We start from the raw sequence: 18,830 nt of genomic DNA, 5'->3' as shown, positions 1-18,830 counted from the left end.
AAATAAAGATAAACGGTTGTTTTTTGGCAAAGAGAAAGCATAAGCATAAATCAAAAATAGCCTTTTTTTTAAAATATGAAATACATTTAACAGGAGTTGTCATGACGGCGTCAAAGGTCCGGCCTTCACCTTAAGGCCTGTTCACACCGGGACGAATTTCGCCGGCGATTTTCGCCGACGTTTAACGCCTCGTGACTAAACAAAGGGCACCAATGAGAGTGTGCACACCGACGCGAAAAAACGCCACGCGACAAAGCGTCAAAAAAAAAAAACGCCTCGGGTTCGTTTTTTTTTTTCGACGCGTCGCGTCGAAATCTATTCGACCAATGAGAATGGCGCTTTTGCACACGTGTCTGGAGCTTCTGAAGTTACAGTAAAACACAACTTGGGGGCGCTCAAACACAAAACTGCCTTGCTGAGCACACATACCAGCGAAGAAGATAGACGCCAAGTAGCGTCAACACTGCCGCAAAGAAATAATGACGGACATTCTTAAATATCCCCTTACCAAGTACCAGTTGGAGCTACTGATGCTTGAAATATTCATGTTTTCTTTGTATTATTCTGACAAGCGCGTAAATACTTGCTCTCTTCTTCTGAGTGAAAAGCGACTTTAAGAAGCGTAAAGTTGCGCAGCGCCACCTTGTGTACAGGAGTATTTCTGTTTTACATTAAGCGCCATCTAATGTCAGGGAATGAAATTGCATGTTCGCTCGGCTCACCGTCAGCGAAAATCGCCTGGGTGTGAACACAAAAAACGTGGCGAAAAACGCTGGCGAATAACGCCTGGCGAATATTCGTCCCGGTGTGTACGGGCTTTTAGAGGTGAATTTCTAATGAGGTGCTGCCGCTCTGCAGAACTATGTCCTAGAAAACAACTGGACTGGGAATGCTTTTAAGATGATCACAGTGGGGCTTTAAAATGTCAATTTGTTGGGTATTCATCGACTAGACCTTTGATTGTTCTATCAACTTTGATTCCAGGGTAATTTTAGCCGCTCAAGGCTACAAACCAAATTTTTGTTTAGTAACTGTGATCTGCAACAAGGATAAGCTGGCAACTTTATTCAATCACTGTTCCAAAAATACCTCTTTCAGTGTGTTTTCTCACCACATCCTTTACCAGACATGAGAGTTTTTATCACAGCAAAATTGCATTTAAAAATGTGCCCAAAATTAATAATGATACTGAATTTCTTTCAAAGCTGGATTTGGAATAAGACTGACAAACTCCATTTTTTGCCGTTTGTTTGACTTGATTTTTCCCGAAATAGACGAAAAATAAAACAGGACTTTGAAAATAAAGGAGAAACAGCACGTAACTCCTCTGAGGTGAAGTGAGTCCGTTTCTGAGCAATTCCTTTCTGCATGGCAGATTCCTCTGAAAGTGTCATATTTGTGCCAATCCTTCTTTACCTCAATCCAGCTGTGTCCACGAGGGACTCCACATACAACAACAGCAGCAGCAGCAGCAGCATGACAGTAAAAAGGGAGAATGCCACATGATTTCTCGGAAACAGACAAAAATTAAGGTTTTACAGAACAAAAAGGGGACAGGGAAATTCATATTTTGCATGTTTAAAAAACAAATTTGGGACATTTTATCTCATTTTTAATATCTCTTTTTTATGGTTTTGTTTTTTTTAATTTTTCTGCATTTTAGTTTTAGTTCTTTCTTCTTTGTATCAGTTACAATCATTTTATTCTCCGCTAGTCTATGTTGTTCTCTGTCGGATTATTATTCTGCTGTTTCAGCCTAAATAACCTTGTAATGTTTTACACAGTGGAGTACAAGCCATCTATTTCTGCAGCTTTAAGCTACAATTGATAATTTTTCATTTGAATAGTTTCTTGTAAATTATCTAAATTTTCATCATCAGAACACAGTGGATTCATGAATATTCGTCGTAAAATACTCATATGTGGGTTTTTACTTCGGCAAAAAGGTGACATCCAATATGCCATTGAAAACAAAAAAGTAGTAGCATGAGTCTAAATTAGGTTAAAATCCAGGCCACTAGATAGTATCGTACTATAGAGTCTTTTAGGGGTTTAGGGACTAGTGAGTTCATTCAGACAAAGCCTTGGATGACAGTTCTATTCTACGTTCACACCAGGCTCGGAAACTGCAAGCGATCACTTGTGTTGCATGTGACCCATGCTCTCTCCTCAATTTAAACGATGCGTTCAGAACAATGCAAACAGTTGACACCATCTTTTCTTACCTTAGCGGCCATTACCATGGCAGAGCCCCCTCTGATGCCCAGGATTGGAATGTGTGTCTGAGCAGAGATGAAGTCCAGGATCTGAGCGATGGCCTCCTGATCCGTGTCGTCCCCAAACACCACACCTTGCAGAGAGTTCCTGGTCATTTGTGCACAGATCCGGTTGATAATGCTCTTTGGGTCGGTCTCATTCATGGTGACCACCTCGACTTTGGGGGGGTATGGGATGTGGAGGAAGTCCTCTTTCTCAAGTCCCGCCCCCAAGGTTACTTCACTGGAGTTCCCCACCAAAATGACAGCAATGCTGAGGGAGCTAATCAATTTAGGACCGAGAGGGGGGAGCGCTGGTGAGCCAGGAGAGTACTGAGGAGGGATGATCACACCTCTCTGGCTGGTGCCACCCCTGTGGCCTCCCTGTCCTCCCGGGGAACCCCCGGGCCCTGTTCCTGGACCTCCACCCCTCCGAGACTCGCAGACCGGCAATAAAACGATGGAAAGGAGGAGCAGAGACAAGAAGAAGGACAGGAAGGGAAGTGTCAACCGAGGCTGAGGACGCGGGTAGCGGGACGACTGGCCTGAAGAAGTAGAATAGTGAGGAGAGGGAAACTCCAATCGCTTGTCCGGGAGGTGGGAGGGAGAAGGGGGGAGGCTGACAAGCATCGTGGAGGAGTGTAAATGCCGTCCCTGTGGGAAAAGGCACAGAGAGAGAGAAAAATAGATGATAAACAAAACACGTCTACTCAGAAAATCTAAACATCGATGCTCGACAGTGAAAGGGCAAATGTTGAAACTGCTCCCAGAGGACATCTGTGCTGGCGAAGGCAGGAGATCAATGACTCGGAAAAATGAGGTGCAAACACCTGAGCGACTTGACTGTAACTACGTTGTTTGGCACAAATCTTGAACTAATGTCAAATGATGAAAAGTGCAGTACAATATGGAGTCCCATTCCCAACAAAACAAAGCTTACAGACTCGTCAACAGACTCCATAGCTCACCATTAGAGGAGCTATGGGGCTGATGCTTCAGCTAAGATGATCATTTTCACAAAGTGTCAACGTCAAATGAAAAGTATCCATCCATCTTCTTCCGCTTATCCAGGACCAGGTCGCAGGGGCAGCAGTCTAAGCAAAGATGCCCAGACTTCCCCTCGCCCCGTTCACTTCTTACAACTCCTCTGGGGGGGACCCAAGACGTTCCCAGGCCAGCTGAGGGACTTAGTCTCTCCAGCGCGTCCTGGGTCTTCCCCGGGGCCTCCACCCAGTGGGACATGCCCAGAACACCTCCTTAAGGAGGCGTCCAGGAGGCATCCGAACCAGATGCCTAAGCCACCTGAACTGGCTCCTCTCGATGTGGAGGAGCAGCAGCTCTACTCTGAGCTATCTCTAAGGGAGCGCCCAGCCACCCTCATTTCAGCCGCTTGTATTCGCAACCTCAGTCTTTTAGTTATCCCCCAGAGCTCATGACCATAGCTGAGTATTGGAAAGGAGATTGACCCTTAAATTGAGGGCTTTGCTTTCTGGCTCAGCTCACTCTTCCCCTCATGGACCGGCACAGCGACCGCATAACTAAGGATGCTGCTCCGATCCGCCTGTCAATCTCACGCTCCGGTCTTCCCTCACTCCTAAACAAGACCCCAAGATATTTAAACTCCTCCACCTGAAGCAGGAGCACTCCACCCACCGAGAGAGGGCAAACTACCTTTCTCCGGTCAATAACCGTAGCCTCAGACCTCTTAGCGGTGCTGACCCTCATCCAAAAGTTAAGTAATTACTGTATATCTTGCATTATAAGGTGCACTGTCAATGAATGCTCCATTTTCTAAATTGTGTCATGTACAAGGCGCACCAAACTATAAGACCTATTAAGGGAGACAAAAGAGTCAGAGATAAAGTCCATCAGACTTTATTAACTGTGTTCCTTAGAGCCGGGCAATATCGGCAAAAAGTAAAATCTCCAATTTTGTCATTCCAAATTCGATTTTAATCGCTGTTTTTCTCCCTGATTTAAATTTCTCTAAGACATCGTGCACATTATATTGTCAAATCTGTTATACCATGGGGAGACTTCCTCAGAGAAGCTCTAAGGCGCACATCAAAGACAAAACTGTAAGAGTATGATGAGTTTTGTGTGTGCACATTTGTGTGAGTTTCCACAGAGCCGGGTCAGCTTCAAAATATCAGTGACTGCTGCTTTGCTATCTTTCTACCCCAAAAAAGGAGAGTTCCTCTCTTCCTTTCTCTTACCCAACTCTTCTTATGTACTTTCATACTTTGATAGTTTTTAGCTGTTAACCTCCAAACGAGGAAAAAAAATGGTGCTTCATGCTGCAACAGTGAAGCATGGTGGTAAAGATGGCATAATTTGTTGTCACAGCCTCATCTTCCAAAAAGCTTCCAGTCAGTCATTCAGACTTCACGTTGCTGTTTTCTATCAATATGGAAGCCTTAATACTGAAAAGCCACTAACTTCTAGGGAAAGAAAAAGAAAGTCAGACTGTCCTGCCAAAATTCATACCCGCTTTGTCCCAGCTGGGGTCATGCACAGTCCTGTAGATTTCCTGGCTGTCTTAAGGAAACACTAGCGGGCTTCGTGAGCAGATCCTAGACCACATCTAACCTCCTACTGTCTTTCTACGCCATTCAGAATCAATACTTATACTTAACCAATGAAACATGTTAATGGCCTGAAAGGATGCCTGATTACCTAGAATTAGCAGGAAAAACATACAAACTCCACATAAAAAGAACCCAGCTGAGATATAAACTAGTGCTGTCATGCGATAAATTAATTATAATTAATTATGACCTGTAATTAATTGATTTAATTAATCTACTTCTCATCTAGCTTTATAATTGCTGTACAGCAAAACAGTAGAAGAGACATGAGCGATTTTATAGCTTCCTACAACCTGTTTGGGGAATTTGATCATTTTGAAGACGGAGATGAAACAGAAGAGAAATGGAGAAGAGAATCTAAGACGGAGGAGATGAGATACAAAGAGGTGACACCGGAAACACACATTTGCTTCATCATCTGGACAAAAACTAGCGCTAAGAGGTGAACTTTACCTCTGAAGTGATGTTTCGCTTAACTTGGCATATACACCACTTTCCTTCGCTGCAGCAGCCCAGGTTGGTGTAGGATCTAGCCATTAACATGAAAATGCATCGCACCGTGTATCTAATAGTACACTTTTGGTGAAAAATAATTTAAACTTTTAACAAGATCAAAGCACTAATTATTGATTTAATATTTATTTATTTCATAAATGACCATAATATAAGCAGGATAATGACCGTAGAGGTGTGAATTATCAGAAATGAATGGACTTCTCAGAACTAACCATTGATACTAAGAAATAAAATAAAATGTTTTTTTTGTTTTGTTACTTAGGTGGCAGCACAGTGATTTAAAAAAATAATAAAACTCAATAATTTTCTCGCTTTTATTCGGGTTCTAGTATTATATAAGCAAAAATGTCATTGAAATCAGAGTTTTCCTATAAAGTAAGTCTTAGTAAGATCATTTTCTTCATTATTCTCGTAAGCCTCTTACAAGATAAAGTAAGTTTATCATTTCTGATGGAAACTTTCAACACCAGCACAGTTTGACTCTAAATAACTGGAAAGCATATATTTGCTTGCAGGCCCATCACCTTCAGATGTGGGCGGTGCTTTCAAGAGGATTAAACGTTTACTCGTCAAAATGTGTCAGGAAACAACAACTCCCGTGGGATTATGGCTCCTGAGTCATGACAGTTGCTGGTTGCTCCCAGAATTCTCTGCTGCTCGTTTCAGGCAGCTGTTGATCTATCATTGCTGATCATTTATAATGTTTACAGCCCCACTTTTCCGGCCTGCAGACATCCGTTGGAGCAGATCACGCAATGACAGAAGATTGAGGAGGAACATAAGATGCAAGATGAGGAGAAAACTGTAGAAGCAGCAGCCAGAACATCACAAGCCTGATAGAAGAAAGTTTATTATTCGCATATTTCTATGACAGATTTAGATGAAAAATTATGTGAAAGACTTGGGCTGCAGTCTATTGTCAACTACGACAACAATAACAATTTGTTAGCACAAAATGTTAACAATTCCAGTGTTATTGAATAAATATTAGTGTAAACATGAGTTACATTTTAAAATATTCTTATACATGCAGATCCTGTTATGTCAGTGCTAGCATTAGCACCGCTGAAAGGGTACGGCCCGAAGATATAGAAGATGGCGCCAAAGACCAAAGAAAGAAGCACCAGAAAGAGTTTGGGACGCCATTGGCGCAGAGGTAGAGCGGTCAACCCCTGAACGGAATATCACAGGTTCAGTTTCTGGCCTGCCCGTCCATGCACCAAAGTGTCCTTGGGCAAGACAGTGAACCCCACATTGCTCATCCTATAACCTCAACATCCTATAACCTCAGCCTGGCACCAGTGTTCGTCAGCGGAGTCCCCACCCGTGTGGGCGTTGGAGATTGGGACTAGGAGTGTTGAGTGCTTTGGATCTTCTAAGGAGAGAGTAAAGCTCTGTGAAGGGAAAAGCTATTTACTATTAACCAAAGAATTGACTGCTTTTAAGTATGACAACATTTATTTACTACTAATCACTAGAAGAGTAATCCTGAAAAATGTGAGGTTTGCATTTTTGATTTAGAAGAAAATTTACGGTTCAAGTCTGTATATGTCATATGAAAGTGAATTGCATTCAGATATAAAATAAAAGATCATATTTGTGACGTAGAAAATATACTGGGTGGGTCACAAGCTTCCTGCTCTGCTCCATTCTGAATAATCCACTTTTGGGCGACTAGATCCAAGAACGTCTTGTTATCCTCGTTGGAGCTGGCATCTGGCTCAATAATGGATAAATCAAATATTGCTTTCCATTTTTGTTTCACCGCTAATGTCAGTTTGGGAGTGTGAGGGGCTGTAAGCTAGCAGGAGAGTGTGCAATTGGGGCGGAAAGAGGAGGTGAACGCTTTGAATAGAGATCAAAAGATGATAAACAGATGAATTTTCTGTGTTTATGCTTTATTTTCTTTTTGAAAGAGAGGTTCAATCAGTCATTTTCAATGTCATTTAAGGTTCAATTTGTGCTTTTAAGGGGGTTTGTTTGTTTTGTTTGTTTGTTTGTTTGATTGATTGATTGATTGATTGATTGATTGATTGATTGATTGATAGTTTGATTGGCTGGTGGGTGGACCCTTCCTTAGAGTATCACTGATATGCAAAAGACCTCAGCCCCTCAAAGTAAACCGTTGCTCATTCTTTATTGATTTTTTTTAAATATCAAACAGAGTTAGTCCTGTTAGAACAAAACAAGTAAAAAGCCAAATTTCTTTTAATAAAATGTCAGCACATAGACAAGAGGCCAATCAACCCAAACACATTTAGAGCGAAGGTAGGAAGGAAAAAACAAGTGCCCTAAAGGTCAAATCACCAGTGCTTTGTCAGGCTTAATTGCAAGTACACATGCTAACTGAAAATGAGACGGGATTTCCATGTGGACGGCAAAGCTTGGAGGAGGAAGAGTGTGAGTGGGAGACAGCGGAGAAAAGAAGGTGGAGATAGAAGCATAAATAGAGACATACACAAAAGAGATGGAGGTGGAGGAAGAAGCTGCAAGAAACGCAGGAAAAGGGGAGGGAGACGGCAACGGCAGGCGCTACTGAGCAGAAATGTAGCTGAAATTGAAAAGATGACAGAAAAAAATGGTATGATTAGCGTGAGATGATAAAAGAAGAACCCAGGGAGGAGATGACTTTTAAAAAGAGCACAGAAAGGAGGAAAGAGCTTCTCATCGTTGATGAAGAAGAAAAGGCTGGTGAATCCACTCAGAGAGGGCAGCAGAGAGAAACTATTTGTATTTGTAAAAGTCTTTTAAAATCCTGCAAGAAGTCTGACGGCAGACAAGAAAGAGGAAGAAGTAAAAGAAAAAGGCACCTCTTAATATGTGTTGTGCCGTATAACAGGAGGGCTCGGTTCCCATAGTAACACTTCGAATATGCCTCCACAAAAACCCTGATGCACAGGAAGATACAACTTGCATCAATTATTGCCGTTAAGTTCATGCCGTTTACTAATAATAAACACTTTATGTTAATCATACTGCAGTGCAAATTCTCACTTGTAAAAAAAGATTTTTAGTTTGCAATAAAACAGCATGGTCTTTGCATAAGCACATCCTTCACTTAGACGTTAGACGCTCTTGGTCATGGTTGAGGTCTTTTAAGGCGTATTCACACCAGATTGTGTCTTTGGAAACCTGTTGTTGACTTAAACAACAAGCACAGAGCGCGGGCCTGTAATCACTAAGGAAAATGCCACATGGTGTCAGAAGTGACTCCCACCAGGAAGATTTTTCTGCAAAGACGAGTTACTTTAGCAGGAGCACCAATCCCACAAATCAATTCAACAGTTCCAAGCCTGATGCATGGGTGGACTGGAAACAGGGATTTGGCAGGAATCCAGTGCGATCCCTGCTAACAGGGGAGGACGGACTGGTGCTACGGAAATGCAGTCATTTACTCTATGGGATTTTGGACCAAGCACATATTCCTCTACATTGACAGAACACAATCAAAGTGAAAGATACATTTCTCAAGCGCTTTATACGGAAGTACCAATGTTCGGTTTTCTTTTCATGTCCTGTCAAATAATGGAGCTAAATCGCAAAGCTGAGAGCCTTCTATTGGACTGTTTTTATTTTTATAATTGAGTTTTTGTATTCTAAGCTATCTTAATTTTTGCAAATTATTTTATCATCAGTGTCATCTTAGAGTATGGTCCAAAAAGAAAGACAGACTGAGGCAGATGCGAAGAGAGGAGTTAAAGACCCTCTTCGATTGTCTTTTGATTCACTGGGAAGATTTTCCTAGGGGTCTTTTAGTTGGGATTATGTCATTTCTAGTCAAAATAAAAGACCTGTGTTCTGAACAGCGGCAGTAGTTCATCAGATATTCCCCTCTGCCGTGGGTGCAGAGTAAGCCTCTCCACACTTCCCATCATCCATCTGTTTACACGCTCTCCTGCTGGTTTACAGCCTATCATAACCCCAACCTAACATTACCGGTGCAATAGAAATGGTGAGTAACATCCGAGCTATCCAGCCGTACAGCTTTGAGCCAGATGCCAGCTCAGACAAAGGCATCCATTAATCTAGACGTCTACAAGTGGATGCATCAGAGTGATGCGGAGCACGCCCATTGAAGGTTCTACGTCACATCAACTAGCTTTTTCAAACTGCTCCTGATACTTGTGGTTTTAGAGTTAGACATGTGAGTGAAGTCAAAGAGCACCCGGATGTGACTTAATTGAACACAGACTGTTGGGCTGTTGGCATCCACCGGAAGCCCTGGTGACCTGCTTGCACCCCTACACCCAGACCCAGCGCTGGGTCAGAATGTCATTTCTGTGTCTGCAGGGCTCAGGGGCGGACTTACCATTAGGCGAGGTGGGCGATTACCTGTGGCCCCCAAGCACCTTGAGGGCCCTGAGATGAACACTTAAAATAAATGTCTAAAATCCTTTCTATGCTCATTAATATCCCTTGTGCTATCCTAGGCACTTTAACATTGGGATTAGGGTCATCTAGACCCCACTAGACAGTGCGCTGAACTTTTTTCTTCAATGATTTGTGATCTTCACTGGTGTCCATGGATTACATGAAATCCTCTCCACCATTATCCACCTTTGTCATGGTAGGGGTAACAAGCCAATGTAAGGGTGGGGTCATCTGGACCCAATAATATAGCACAAGGGTTACGTAACTCTGTCAGAAAAAACACAAATCACTGAAATGACATAAGACTGCTAATGGGAAAATGTTTCATCCTGTACAGTAATGGACTATTCCAAAGTAGCAAATTCCAAAGGGCTTTTAAGTGCGCCTTACAGTACTGAAAATTCTGTAACAGAACCGCTGCAGAGGGCCCCGTGTTATCCTTCACCTGGGGCCCCACACTGCTAGGTCCGGCACTAACTAGACTCCTGATAAGACGGTTGTTCTATGCTTTATTTTTACTTCAAATTCAGTTGTTTATTGCTGGCACATTCACTTGTACATTTTGTGATTTCCCACTTGATTTTCATGAAACCATGTTTTCAGGCCCAAAAGCATCGCTGCTGGGCAGTTCAGCCTCTTCCCTAATCGACCTCTCCTGTTTTTAATCGCTTACCCTTCACGTTCACAGGAAAACACATCACACGCAACCCAGTGACAACCAATAAATCAAGTTCCCTTGATTAGCGGCATTAATCATTGCTATAGCTTGGGTGTGCTCCATAACATAATAGACTCATTTAAAAGCCCTGAACGTCTGATGAGGACTGGAGGAGTCACGCTGGGAAGAACAAAGACCTCCTCCCTCCAACGTGGAGCTCAGCTTATAGGGTAAACACAGCACCGAGACTTTTGTGTATATCTCTCTGTGGGGCTCAACATTTGTCAGAAAACTTGTTTGTTGACTTAAGCACAAAGCTCGCAGCCCAGCTAAAGTGTGACACAAATTATCCGTGGAGAGACGCGCCGGTAGAGGAGCAGTGCGCCTCCCTGCAGCACTTGAAAAGAGGTAATGCATTAATCTGTCTGCAGAAGGCACTGAAATGAGAGGATAATTCAATACATCCTAGTGCGGTGAGAAGGAGGAAGTGCCTTTCTATAACTTCCTTTGACATGCACTGTTCTATTTTTAAACAAAAAGCAAATTTAAGTGAATTGAGCTTTAAAAAAAACATCTGAGTGCTGAATTTTGGTCGTTTTAAGGAGGCTGGACAAAAACGTTAAAAAACGTCATTTTTTTGCTACAGGCCAAGCATTTAAGAAAACATGACACATTTTGTGAGAAAATATTATTATACGTATGTGTTTTGTCTACAGTAAAAGTTATCAGTTTAATTTTTTTGGACGGTAAAAATCTCAAATTGACTACAGAGCTCCTTTCCTCCACTATAAATTACAAAGAATTTTTTGGTAATTTTATATTATTTTTATTCAAATCAACAAATAATAAAGTGGAAGGATTTAATATTAGAGATGTTGTTGATCCTTAACAGGGATTGAAGTTTTAAAAAAAATTGAATTCTTGTTACATATACAGTTGTAGTTGTAGCATGTAACATTTGTGACATAAATATATGAAAAATAATTATTTGGTGAGATCAATTTCACTCTACAAGCAGCAATGTTTCCACAATATTTTCTTGAAATCCCCCGTCCCCCAAAAATGCACAAAATTTGATCAAAAAGGCTTAAAAATGGCCAATAATTAGGTGATTTAAAAAAAACTAACTGCAGCTTTTATGTGTGAGTCAAAGCTGTTCCCTTCCCTGCTGCCTCCTGAAGTTGTTTAAAGCTAAAGCCTCTCCTTAGCCGAGGGTTTGGGCACATTGTGCTGCGTGTGGAATGTTTTCTGCTCGTCTTCGGCAGTGGAGAGGAAGGCTGAAAGACGGGATGCTTGGTGGAGAAGAGTGGGCTTTAAATGTGGGTAAAAAGCTGATCCTGCTCTGAACAGTGTCATGTTACATAAATGTTGCTGCTTTTAGCCTCGAGCTGGCAGACCACGAATTTCAGCCGAGGAACTGACAACTACACACCCAGCTGTTCTGCTCTGGGTGTCCAAACTGATGGGCTGCAACCAAACAATATTTCTGTTATTATCGAATGTTTCTTTTTTTGTTTTTTCTCATTTTAGCATCATCCTCCGATTCATTTTTTTGGTGCTACCATGTAAAAATGTCTGGTTTCAAACATTTTTAGGGCTCCAAGACATATTTTTTCATAAAGATGTTTATAGTATTCATCTTTAAAGGCAAGGCAAGGCAAGTTTATTTGTTTAGCACAATTCGTACACAAAGTAATTCAAGGTGCTTCACAAAATAGAAAAATGCATTAAAATCACAATAAATCATAGAAATAATCAACATAAAATTTACTTTAAAAGAAAAGGAAAAAAAAAAAAAGATTTAAAAAGAAAGGAAGGAAAGAAAGGTGCAGATAGGACCTTTCAGTCATATACACGGCTAAACAGAAATGTTTTAAGTCTAGATTTGAACATGAACACAGAAGAGGCCTGTCTTACGCCTTCAGGGAGGCTGTTCCAGATTTTAGCTGCAGAATATTGAAACGCTGATTCCCCTTGTTTAGTTCTGACTCTGGGAATCAACAGGAGGCCGGTCCCTGAGGTCCTCAGAGTACGAGATGGTTCATATGGCACTAACATGTCAGAGATGTACTTTGGTGCGTGGCCATGGAGAGACTTGTACACAAGCAGAGCTGCTTTGAAGTCTATTCTTTGAGGTACAGGGAGCCAGTGCAAAGACCTGAGCACAGGACTAATGTGATCAAACTTCCTGGTTTTGGTCAGGACTCGAGCAGCAGCATTCTGGATGTACTGAAGCTGTTTTACAGCTCGTTTGGAGAGGCCGGTGAGCAGGCCGTTACAGTAGTCTAACCTACTGGAGACAAATGCATGGATAAGTATCTCCAGGTCTCGCTTTGAGATTATGTTTTTGATTTTGGCAATGTTTTTCAGGTGGTAAAATGCCGCTGATGTTACTGACTTGATATGGCTGTTAAAGTTCAGGTCAGAGTCCATGATTACCCCTAGATTTCTGACTTGATTTGAGGGTTCAAGAGACAGAGAATGAAGGTAGCTGCTGACAATTTCTCTTTGTTTCTGTGGGCCAAAAACAATAACTTCGGTCTTGTCTGAGTTTAGCTGGAGAAAGTTGTTCTGCATCCACGCGCTGATCTGTTGGAGGCAGTGGTTGAAAGAATCCACCGGCCCATATTCACCTGTTGTCAGTGACACATAGATCTGAGTATCATCTGCATAGTTGTGATAAGATATGTTATTACTGCGTATTAACTGCCCTAGTGGCAGCATGTAGAGGGTTGAACAGAAGGGGTCCCAGGATCGATCCCTGGGGCACACCACAATTCAAGCCCATGTAGTCTGAGACACAACTCCCAATTTCAACAAAATATTTCCTGTCTTCTAGATAAGACTTGAACCAACTTAGGGCAGATCCAGACATGCCAACCCAGTCTTGGAGTCTGTGCAAAAGGATCCCATGATCAACAGTATCAAAGGCAGCGCTCAGGTCTAGCAGGATTAAGACAGAGACTTTGCCATCATCAGTGTTCAGGCGGATGTCGTTGGTTACCTTGATAAGAGCAGTTTCTGTGCTATGATGGGGTCTAAAACCTGACTGGAAAACATCAAACGAATTGTTTAATAAGAGAAAGTCAGTGAGCTGTTGGTAGACAACTTTTTCAAGGACTTTTCCTAAAAATGGCAGATTAGAGATAGGTCTGTAATTATTCAGTACAGTGGGATCAAGACCGTTTTTCTTCAGGAGAGGTTTAATGACTGCAGTTTTTAATGCGTCTGGAAATATTCCAGATTGAAGAGACATGTTAACTATTTGAGTAATTGATGGCAACACACTGTTCAAGACAGACTTTAGAAATCTAGTGGGTAACACATCAAGGCAGCATGTAGACGAGCTCAGACGGGTGATGGTCTCTTGGACAGTTTGGTCAGTGACAGGTATAAAGTGAGTCAGCTTAGAGTGAGTAGGTGGCCGTTCGATAGTTATATGTGTTGTGGAGTTGATGGCTTTTTTAATGCCCTTAACCTTGTCATTGAAAAATACAGCAAACTCATTACATTTAGGTGTACAAACCAATTCTATTGGTAGCTGGGTTGGAGGGTTAGTTAATCTGTTAACTGTTGTGAACAGGATACGAGAGTTGCTGCTGCAACTTCCAATTATTTCAGAGAAGTACCTTTCCCTTGTTCTGCATAAGATCTGGTTATAAGCGTACAACTCCGCCTTATATATTCCATAATGAACCTGGAGTTTTGACTTGCGCCACTTTCGCTCGGCTCTGCGGCACTGTTGTTTCTGTGCCCTGACTAGATCATCATTCCTCCAGGGAGCTTTCTGTCTATGTTTTCTCAATTGAACTTTCATAGGGGCAATGGCATCCAGAACATTCAAGATGCTAGAAGTAACAGAATTCAGCATTTCATCAACATTGGCACCAGAGACGTTTTCAGGGTTTATCATTTCTACAAACTGTGCCCTAGTGCTCTCATTTATTTGTCTCCTTTGGACAACTGCAGGGCCAGGCGGTGGTTTGGGAGCAACAGACAGGTCAAAGAATACACAGAAATGATCAGAGAGGGCGACATCAACCACACTGACATTGTAAATAGTAACCCCCCTTGTGATGAGCAGGTCCAGAGTGTGCCCTCTGCTGTGGGTGGGGCAACTCACATGCTGAATTAGACTAAAGGTTTCAAGGACAGCATTGAGCTCTTTTGCATTTCTGTCATTGACATTATCAACATGAACATTAAAATCACCTGTAATGACTAGACCATCAAAGTCTGTGCACACAACTGAGAGCATTTCAGTGAAATCATCAATAAAACTTTGGCTGTGCTGAGGAGGTTTGTACATAACTATGCAGAGTAAGGGAGGAGTTTGTTTTAACTCAATCTTAAAGGACACATACTCAAATGATGAAAACGCACCAAATGATAGTCTGCGGGTTGCAATATTATCTCTAAACAGTGCAGAAACGCCTCCACCCTTTTTATTTTCTCGTATTTCCGATTCATGTTTGTAGTTGGGGGGAGTTGATTCGACTAGAACTATGTTTCCTGTGTTTTTGTCAAGCCATGTTTCAGTTAAAAACATAAAATCAAGATTAAAAGAAGAGATAAGATTATTGATTAAAAATGATTTGTTGCATAAAGATCTGACATTGAGTGCAGCAAGTTTGAGATTAGTTTCCTTGGGACTGGTCAAAACCTTCTTGCAAGGGATGTGAACTAGATTGGACGGGATTTGGGTGAACGACGGAGGGGGCGTGTTGGAGGGGGTTTGGATGAAGGCCGTGTTGGAGGGACTTTGGGTGAAGGATGAGGAGGGGGCGCTGGAGGGGTAGGAGAGCTCCTGTGTGGTGTGAGGCTCACAGGTGTTAGGGGAGCCATCTTAATTCCTGACTTAATGAGGCTATCAAAATGGCTAGGTAGGGCCATGGGTGAAAGTGGGGGGGACGAAAAGGAAAGTGAGTCTTCACTGGGAGTAGATGTAGCAGGGGGCGCCCACAGCTGGTCAGATGGTGGAATTTCTGGGGCCAAATCTGGTGGTTGTTGTTGTGGTTCTGCACCGGGTCCTTAGCTGGCGGTAGTTGTTGTGGTGCTGGTGCAGGTGAGTCCTTAGATGGAGGTGGTTGCTGTAATGCTGGTGGAGCTGAGTCCTTAGGTGGAGGTGGTTGTGGTGCTGGTGCTGCCGGATCCAAGTCATTGACCGGTGTTGGTGGAGGTAGTTGTTGTTGCCGTTGTGCTGTGGTTCCTGGGACACTGGCTCGGTCCTTCCTTGCTGCCTTTTCAGGGCCTTGGCCTCTATGCCCCAGAGCGTGGAGGAGGTTCTTCACTAACTCTCTTGCTCCACCTCTGTTCAGGTGTGGGCCTCTTCCCATGAAAAGGTCCTTTCGCTTCCAGAATGTATTGAAGTTCTCAATGTAATGCAATCCTCTGGAAGCACACTCTCTGGAGAGCCAATTGTTCAGCTGAAACAGACGGCTGAACTTGAGTGACACCCCATCGATGTTAGGAAAAGGTCCGCTGATGAATGCTTCAACCTCTACTTTGTCAATCTCTTCAAATAACTTGATGAAGTCTTTTTTCAAACGTTCGGACTGTTCTTTTCTGATATCGACAGCACCTACATGGATGATTATTCGTTTAACTCCTTGGTACAAGACTTTAGATAAGAGTCCTGTAATCACTGGAACAGTAGAACTTGGGCAACATAAAGTTTGCATTCTTCTGTGGCTGACTCCACTGATAGCGCCATCTCCAAGCAGCAGCGTATCTCTGACCTTGACGTTTGGCACAGATTTTCTTTCTGCCTGTGCTTTGTTTCCAACATTATGACTCCTTCTCTGTGGTCCAATTTCACTGTGTTCTTCAATATCACATTGTGTTAGGGGTAAAAATCTGTTTGTGAGCTTTATTTCGGATGTTCTGTCATCTTTACGCTTTGGCTTAACACAGAGTTCCTCCGCACAAAGTTTTGGAAAGGACACAACATCACTCAGGTCTATGTCACTGTTATTCTTCTCGTTTGTGGTAAGAGCAGGCTTCTTACCACCCGATGTTACTGGAAGGGTCTTGTGAAGTCCATTTTCAGTTTCCAAAGTAAATATCCGTGTTTGTAGCTCTTTTATTTCTTGTTGGTAGATCCGACAGCGTTCACAGTGGGAGTTTGTTTTTCTTCCTCTTCCGGACATGTCGCTGGCTTGTCAAAAATATTGATTTGTATAGGTAGAAGTCACAAAAAAGGATGACCAGTCTGATATTCCAGGATGTGTGGAAGAAGTAAAATGATTAAAAATGATTAATTAAATGATTAAAAAGCAAATAAAGCAGGAAGCAGCAGGAGCAGGGAAAAAAGCGTCTGCACTCTTTTGCAGGGGGAGGAGCAAAAAAAAAAAGAGGGGGGGTTCCATTTAATATTTATGTCTTTTTAACAAGTGTCATTTTTTGCAATAGGAGATTTTCAATACTGTGTATCCTCCAACAAAAATGTTATGGCAGGGATCACCAACCTTTTTGAAACTGAGGGCTATTTCATGGGTACCAAGGGGTATGAAGGGCGCCACAGGACCTGCTTGCTAAAAACTTCCTTCCCCCCACCACACACACACACACGCACAAAAACAATTTGATGACATCCTTTTGTGTGCCCTATTTTTATTTGCTCATTTTACCAAAGAAAAATGCATGGACTCGTATTACAGGGGGCGGGGGGGGGGGGGGGGGTCAAACTCAGTTGCAGAGGGGGCCTAAATCCAAAAGACACTTGAGGTTGCGGGCCGAACGAAATAAACATTTATTGAAAACACTAAAGCTAAACTTTTAAATCTTTAAACCTTTATCTTAACTTTTTTAACATAAATATGAATAAAAACAGACAGGAATATTAATCCAGAATGATAATTATATTCTGTCAAAATTATGCAAATATGAACAAACAAAGCCAGGAAATATTAATAGTTAGAAATAATAAATCAAAGTTTCTTTTCTTTGCTCTTTTGTCATTTTTTTAGAGCTGAACTCCTGACAACATTTTTAGCAATAAGTTCATTTCTGCTTGGTGTGTTATGTTCTCTGAGAGTCTCTGGTCCTGTGTGTGTCTCTGGTCCTGTGTGTGTCTTTGGTCCTGTGTGTGATGTCCTGTGTGTGTCTTTGGTCCTGTGTGTGTCTTTGGTCCTGTGTGTGTCTTTGGTCCTGTGTGTTTCTCTGGTCCTGTGTGTGTCTCTGGTCCTGTGTGTGTCTTTGGTCCTGTGTGTGATGTCCTGTGTGTGTCTTTGGTCCTGTGTGTGTCTTTGGTCCTGTGTGTTTCTCTGGTCCTGTGTGTGTCTCTGGTCCTGTGTGTTTTTTGGTCCTGTGTGTGTCTCTGGTCCTGTGTGTGTCTTTGGTCCTGTGTGTGTCTCTGGTCCTGTATGCGTCTCTGGTCCTGTGTGTGTCTCTGGTCCTGTGTGTGTCTTTGGTCCTGTGTGTGCCTCTGGTCCTGTATGCGTCTCTGGTTCTGTGTGTGTCTCTGGTCCTGTGTGTGTCTTTGGTCCTGTGTGTGTCTCTGGTCCTGTGTGTGTCTTTGGTCCTGTGTGTGTCTTTGGTCCTGTGTGTGTCTTTGGTCCTGTCTGTGATCTCCCGTGTGTGTCTTTGGTCCTGTGTGTGATGTCCTGTGTGTGTCTTTGGTCCTGTGTGTTTCTCTGGTCCTGTGTGTGTCTCTGGTCCTGTGTGTGTCTTTGGTCCTGTGTGTGCCTCTGGTCCTCTGTGTGTCTCTGGTCCTGTGTGTGATGTCTCTGGTTCTGTGTGTGTCTCTGGTCCTGTATGTGTCTTTGGTCCTGTGTGTGTCTTTGGTCTTTTGTGTAATGTCCTGTGTGTGTCTTTGGTCCTGTGTGTGTCTCTGGTCCTGTGTGTGTCTTTGGTCCTGTGAGTGTCTCTGATCCTGTGTGTGATGTCCTGTGTGTGTCTCTGGTCCTGTGTGTGATGTCCTGTGTGTGTCTTTGGTCCTGTGTGTGTCTCTGGTCCTGTGTGTGTCTTTGGTCCTGTGTGTGCCTCTGGTCCTCTGTGTGTCTCTGGTCCTGTGTGTGATGTCTCTGGTTCTGTGTGTGTCTCTGGTCCTGTATGTGTCTTTGGTCCTGTGTGTGTCTTTGGTCTTTTGTGTAATGTCCTGTGTGTGTCTTTGGTCCTGTGTGTGTCTCTGGTCCTGTGTGTGTCTTTGGTCCTGTGAGTGTCTCTGATCCTGTGTGTGATGTCCTGTGTGTGTCTCTGGTCCTGTGTGTGATGTCCTGTGTGTGTCTTTGGTCCTGTGTGTGTCTCTGGTCCTGTGTGTGTCTTTGGTCCTGTGTGTGCCTCTGGTCCTCTGTGTGTCTCTGGTCCTGTGTGTGATGTCTCTGGTTCTGTGTGTGTCTCTGGTCCTGTATGTGTCTTTGGTCCTGTTTGTGTCTTTGGTCCTGTGTGTGTCTCTGGTCCTGTGTGTGTCTTTGGTCCTGTGTGTGTCTCTGATCCTGTGTG

General features: G+C 42.8%; 1 protein-coding gene across 5 annotated transcripts in view; it reads right to left on the bottom strand.

Annotated features, from left to right (window-relative positions):
• The window catches only part of LOC101163953 (glutamate receptor ionotropic, NMDA 2B-like), a 141,955-nt gene that overhangs the window by 93,080 nt on the left and 30,045 nt on the right, over positions 1–18,830 (bottom strand). For all 5 annotated transcript variants that reach the window (XM_023955858.1, XM_023955853.1, XM_020702419.2 and 2 more), the window contains exon 3: positions 2,226–2,909. In XM_023955858.1, coding sequence (XP_023811626.1) covers positions 2,226–2,909 — 684 coding nt within the window. The remainder of the gene's footprint in view (positions 1–2,225; positions 2,910–18,830) is intronic.

This window comes from Oryzias latipes, chromosome 1, assembly GCF_002234675.1.
Source record: "Oryzias latipes chromosome 1, ASM223467v1".
Taxonomy (NCBI): Eukaryota; Metazoa; Chordata; class Actinopteri; order Beloniformes; family Adrianichthyidae; genus Oryzias; species Oryzias latipes.
This window is presented reverse-complemented; position numbering and strand designations above follow the sequence as displayed.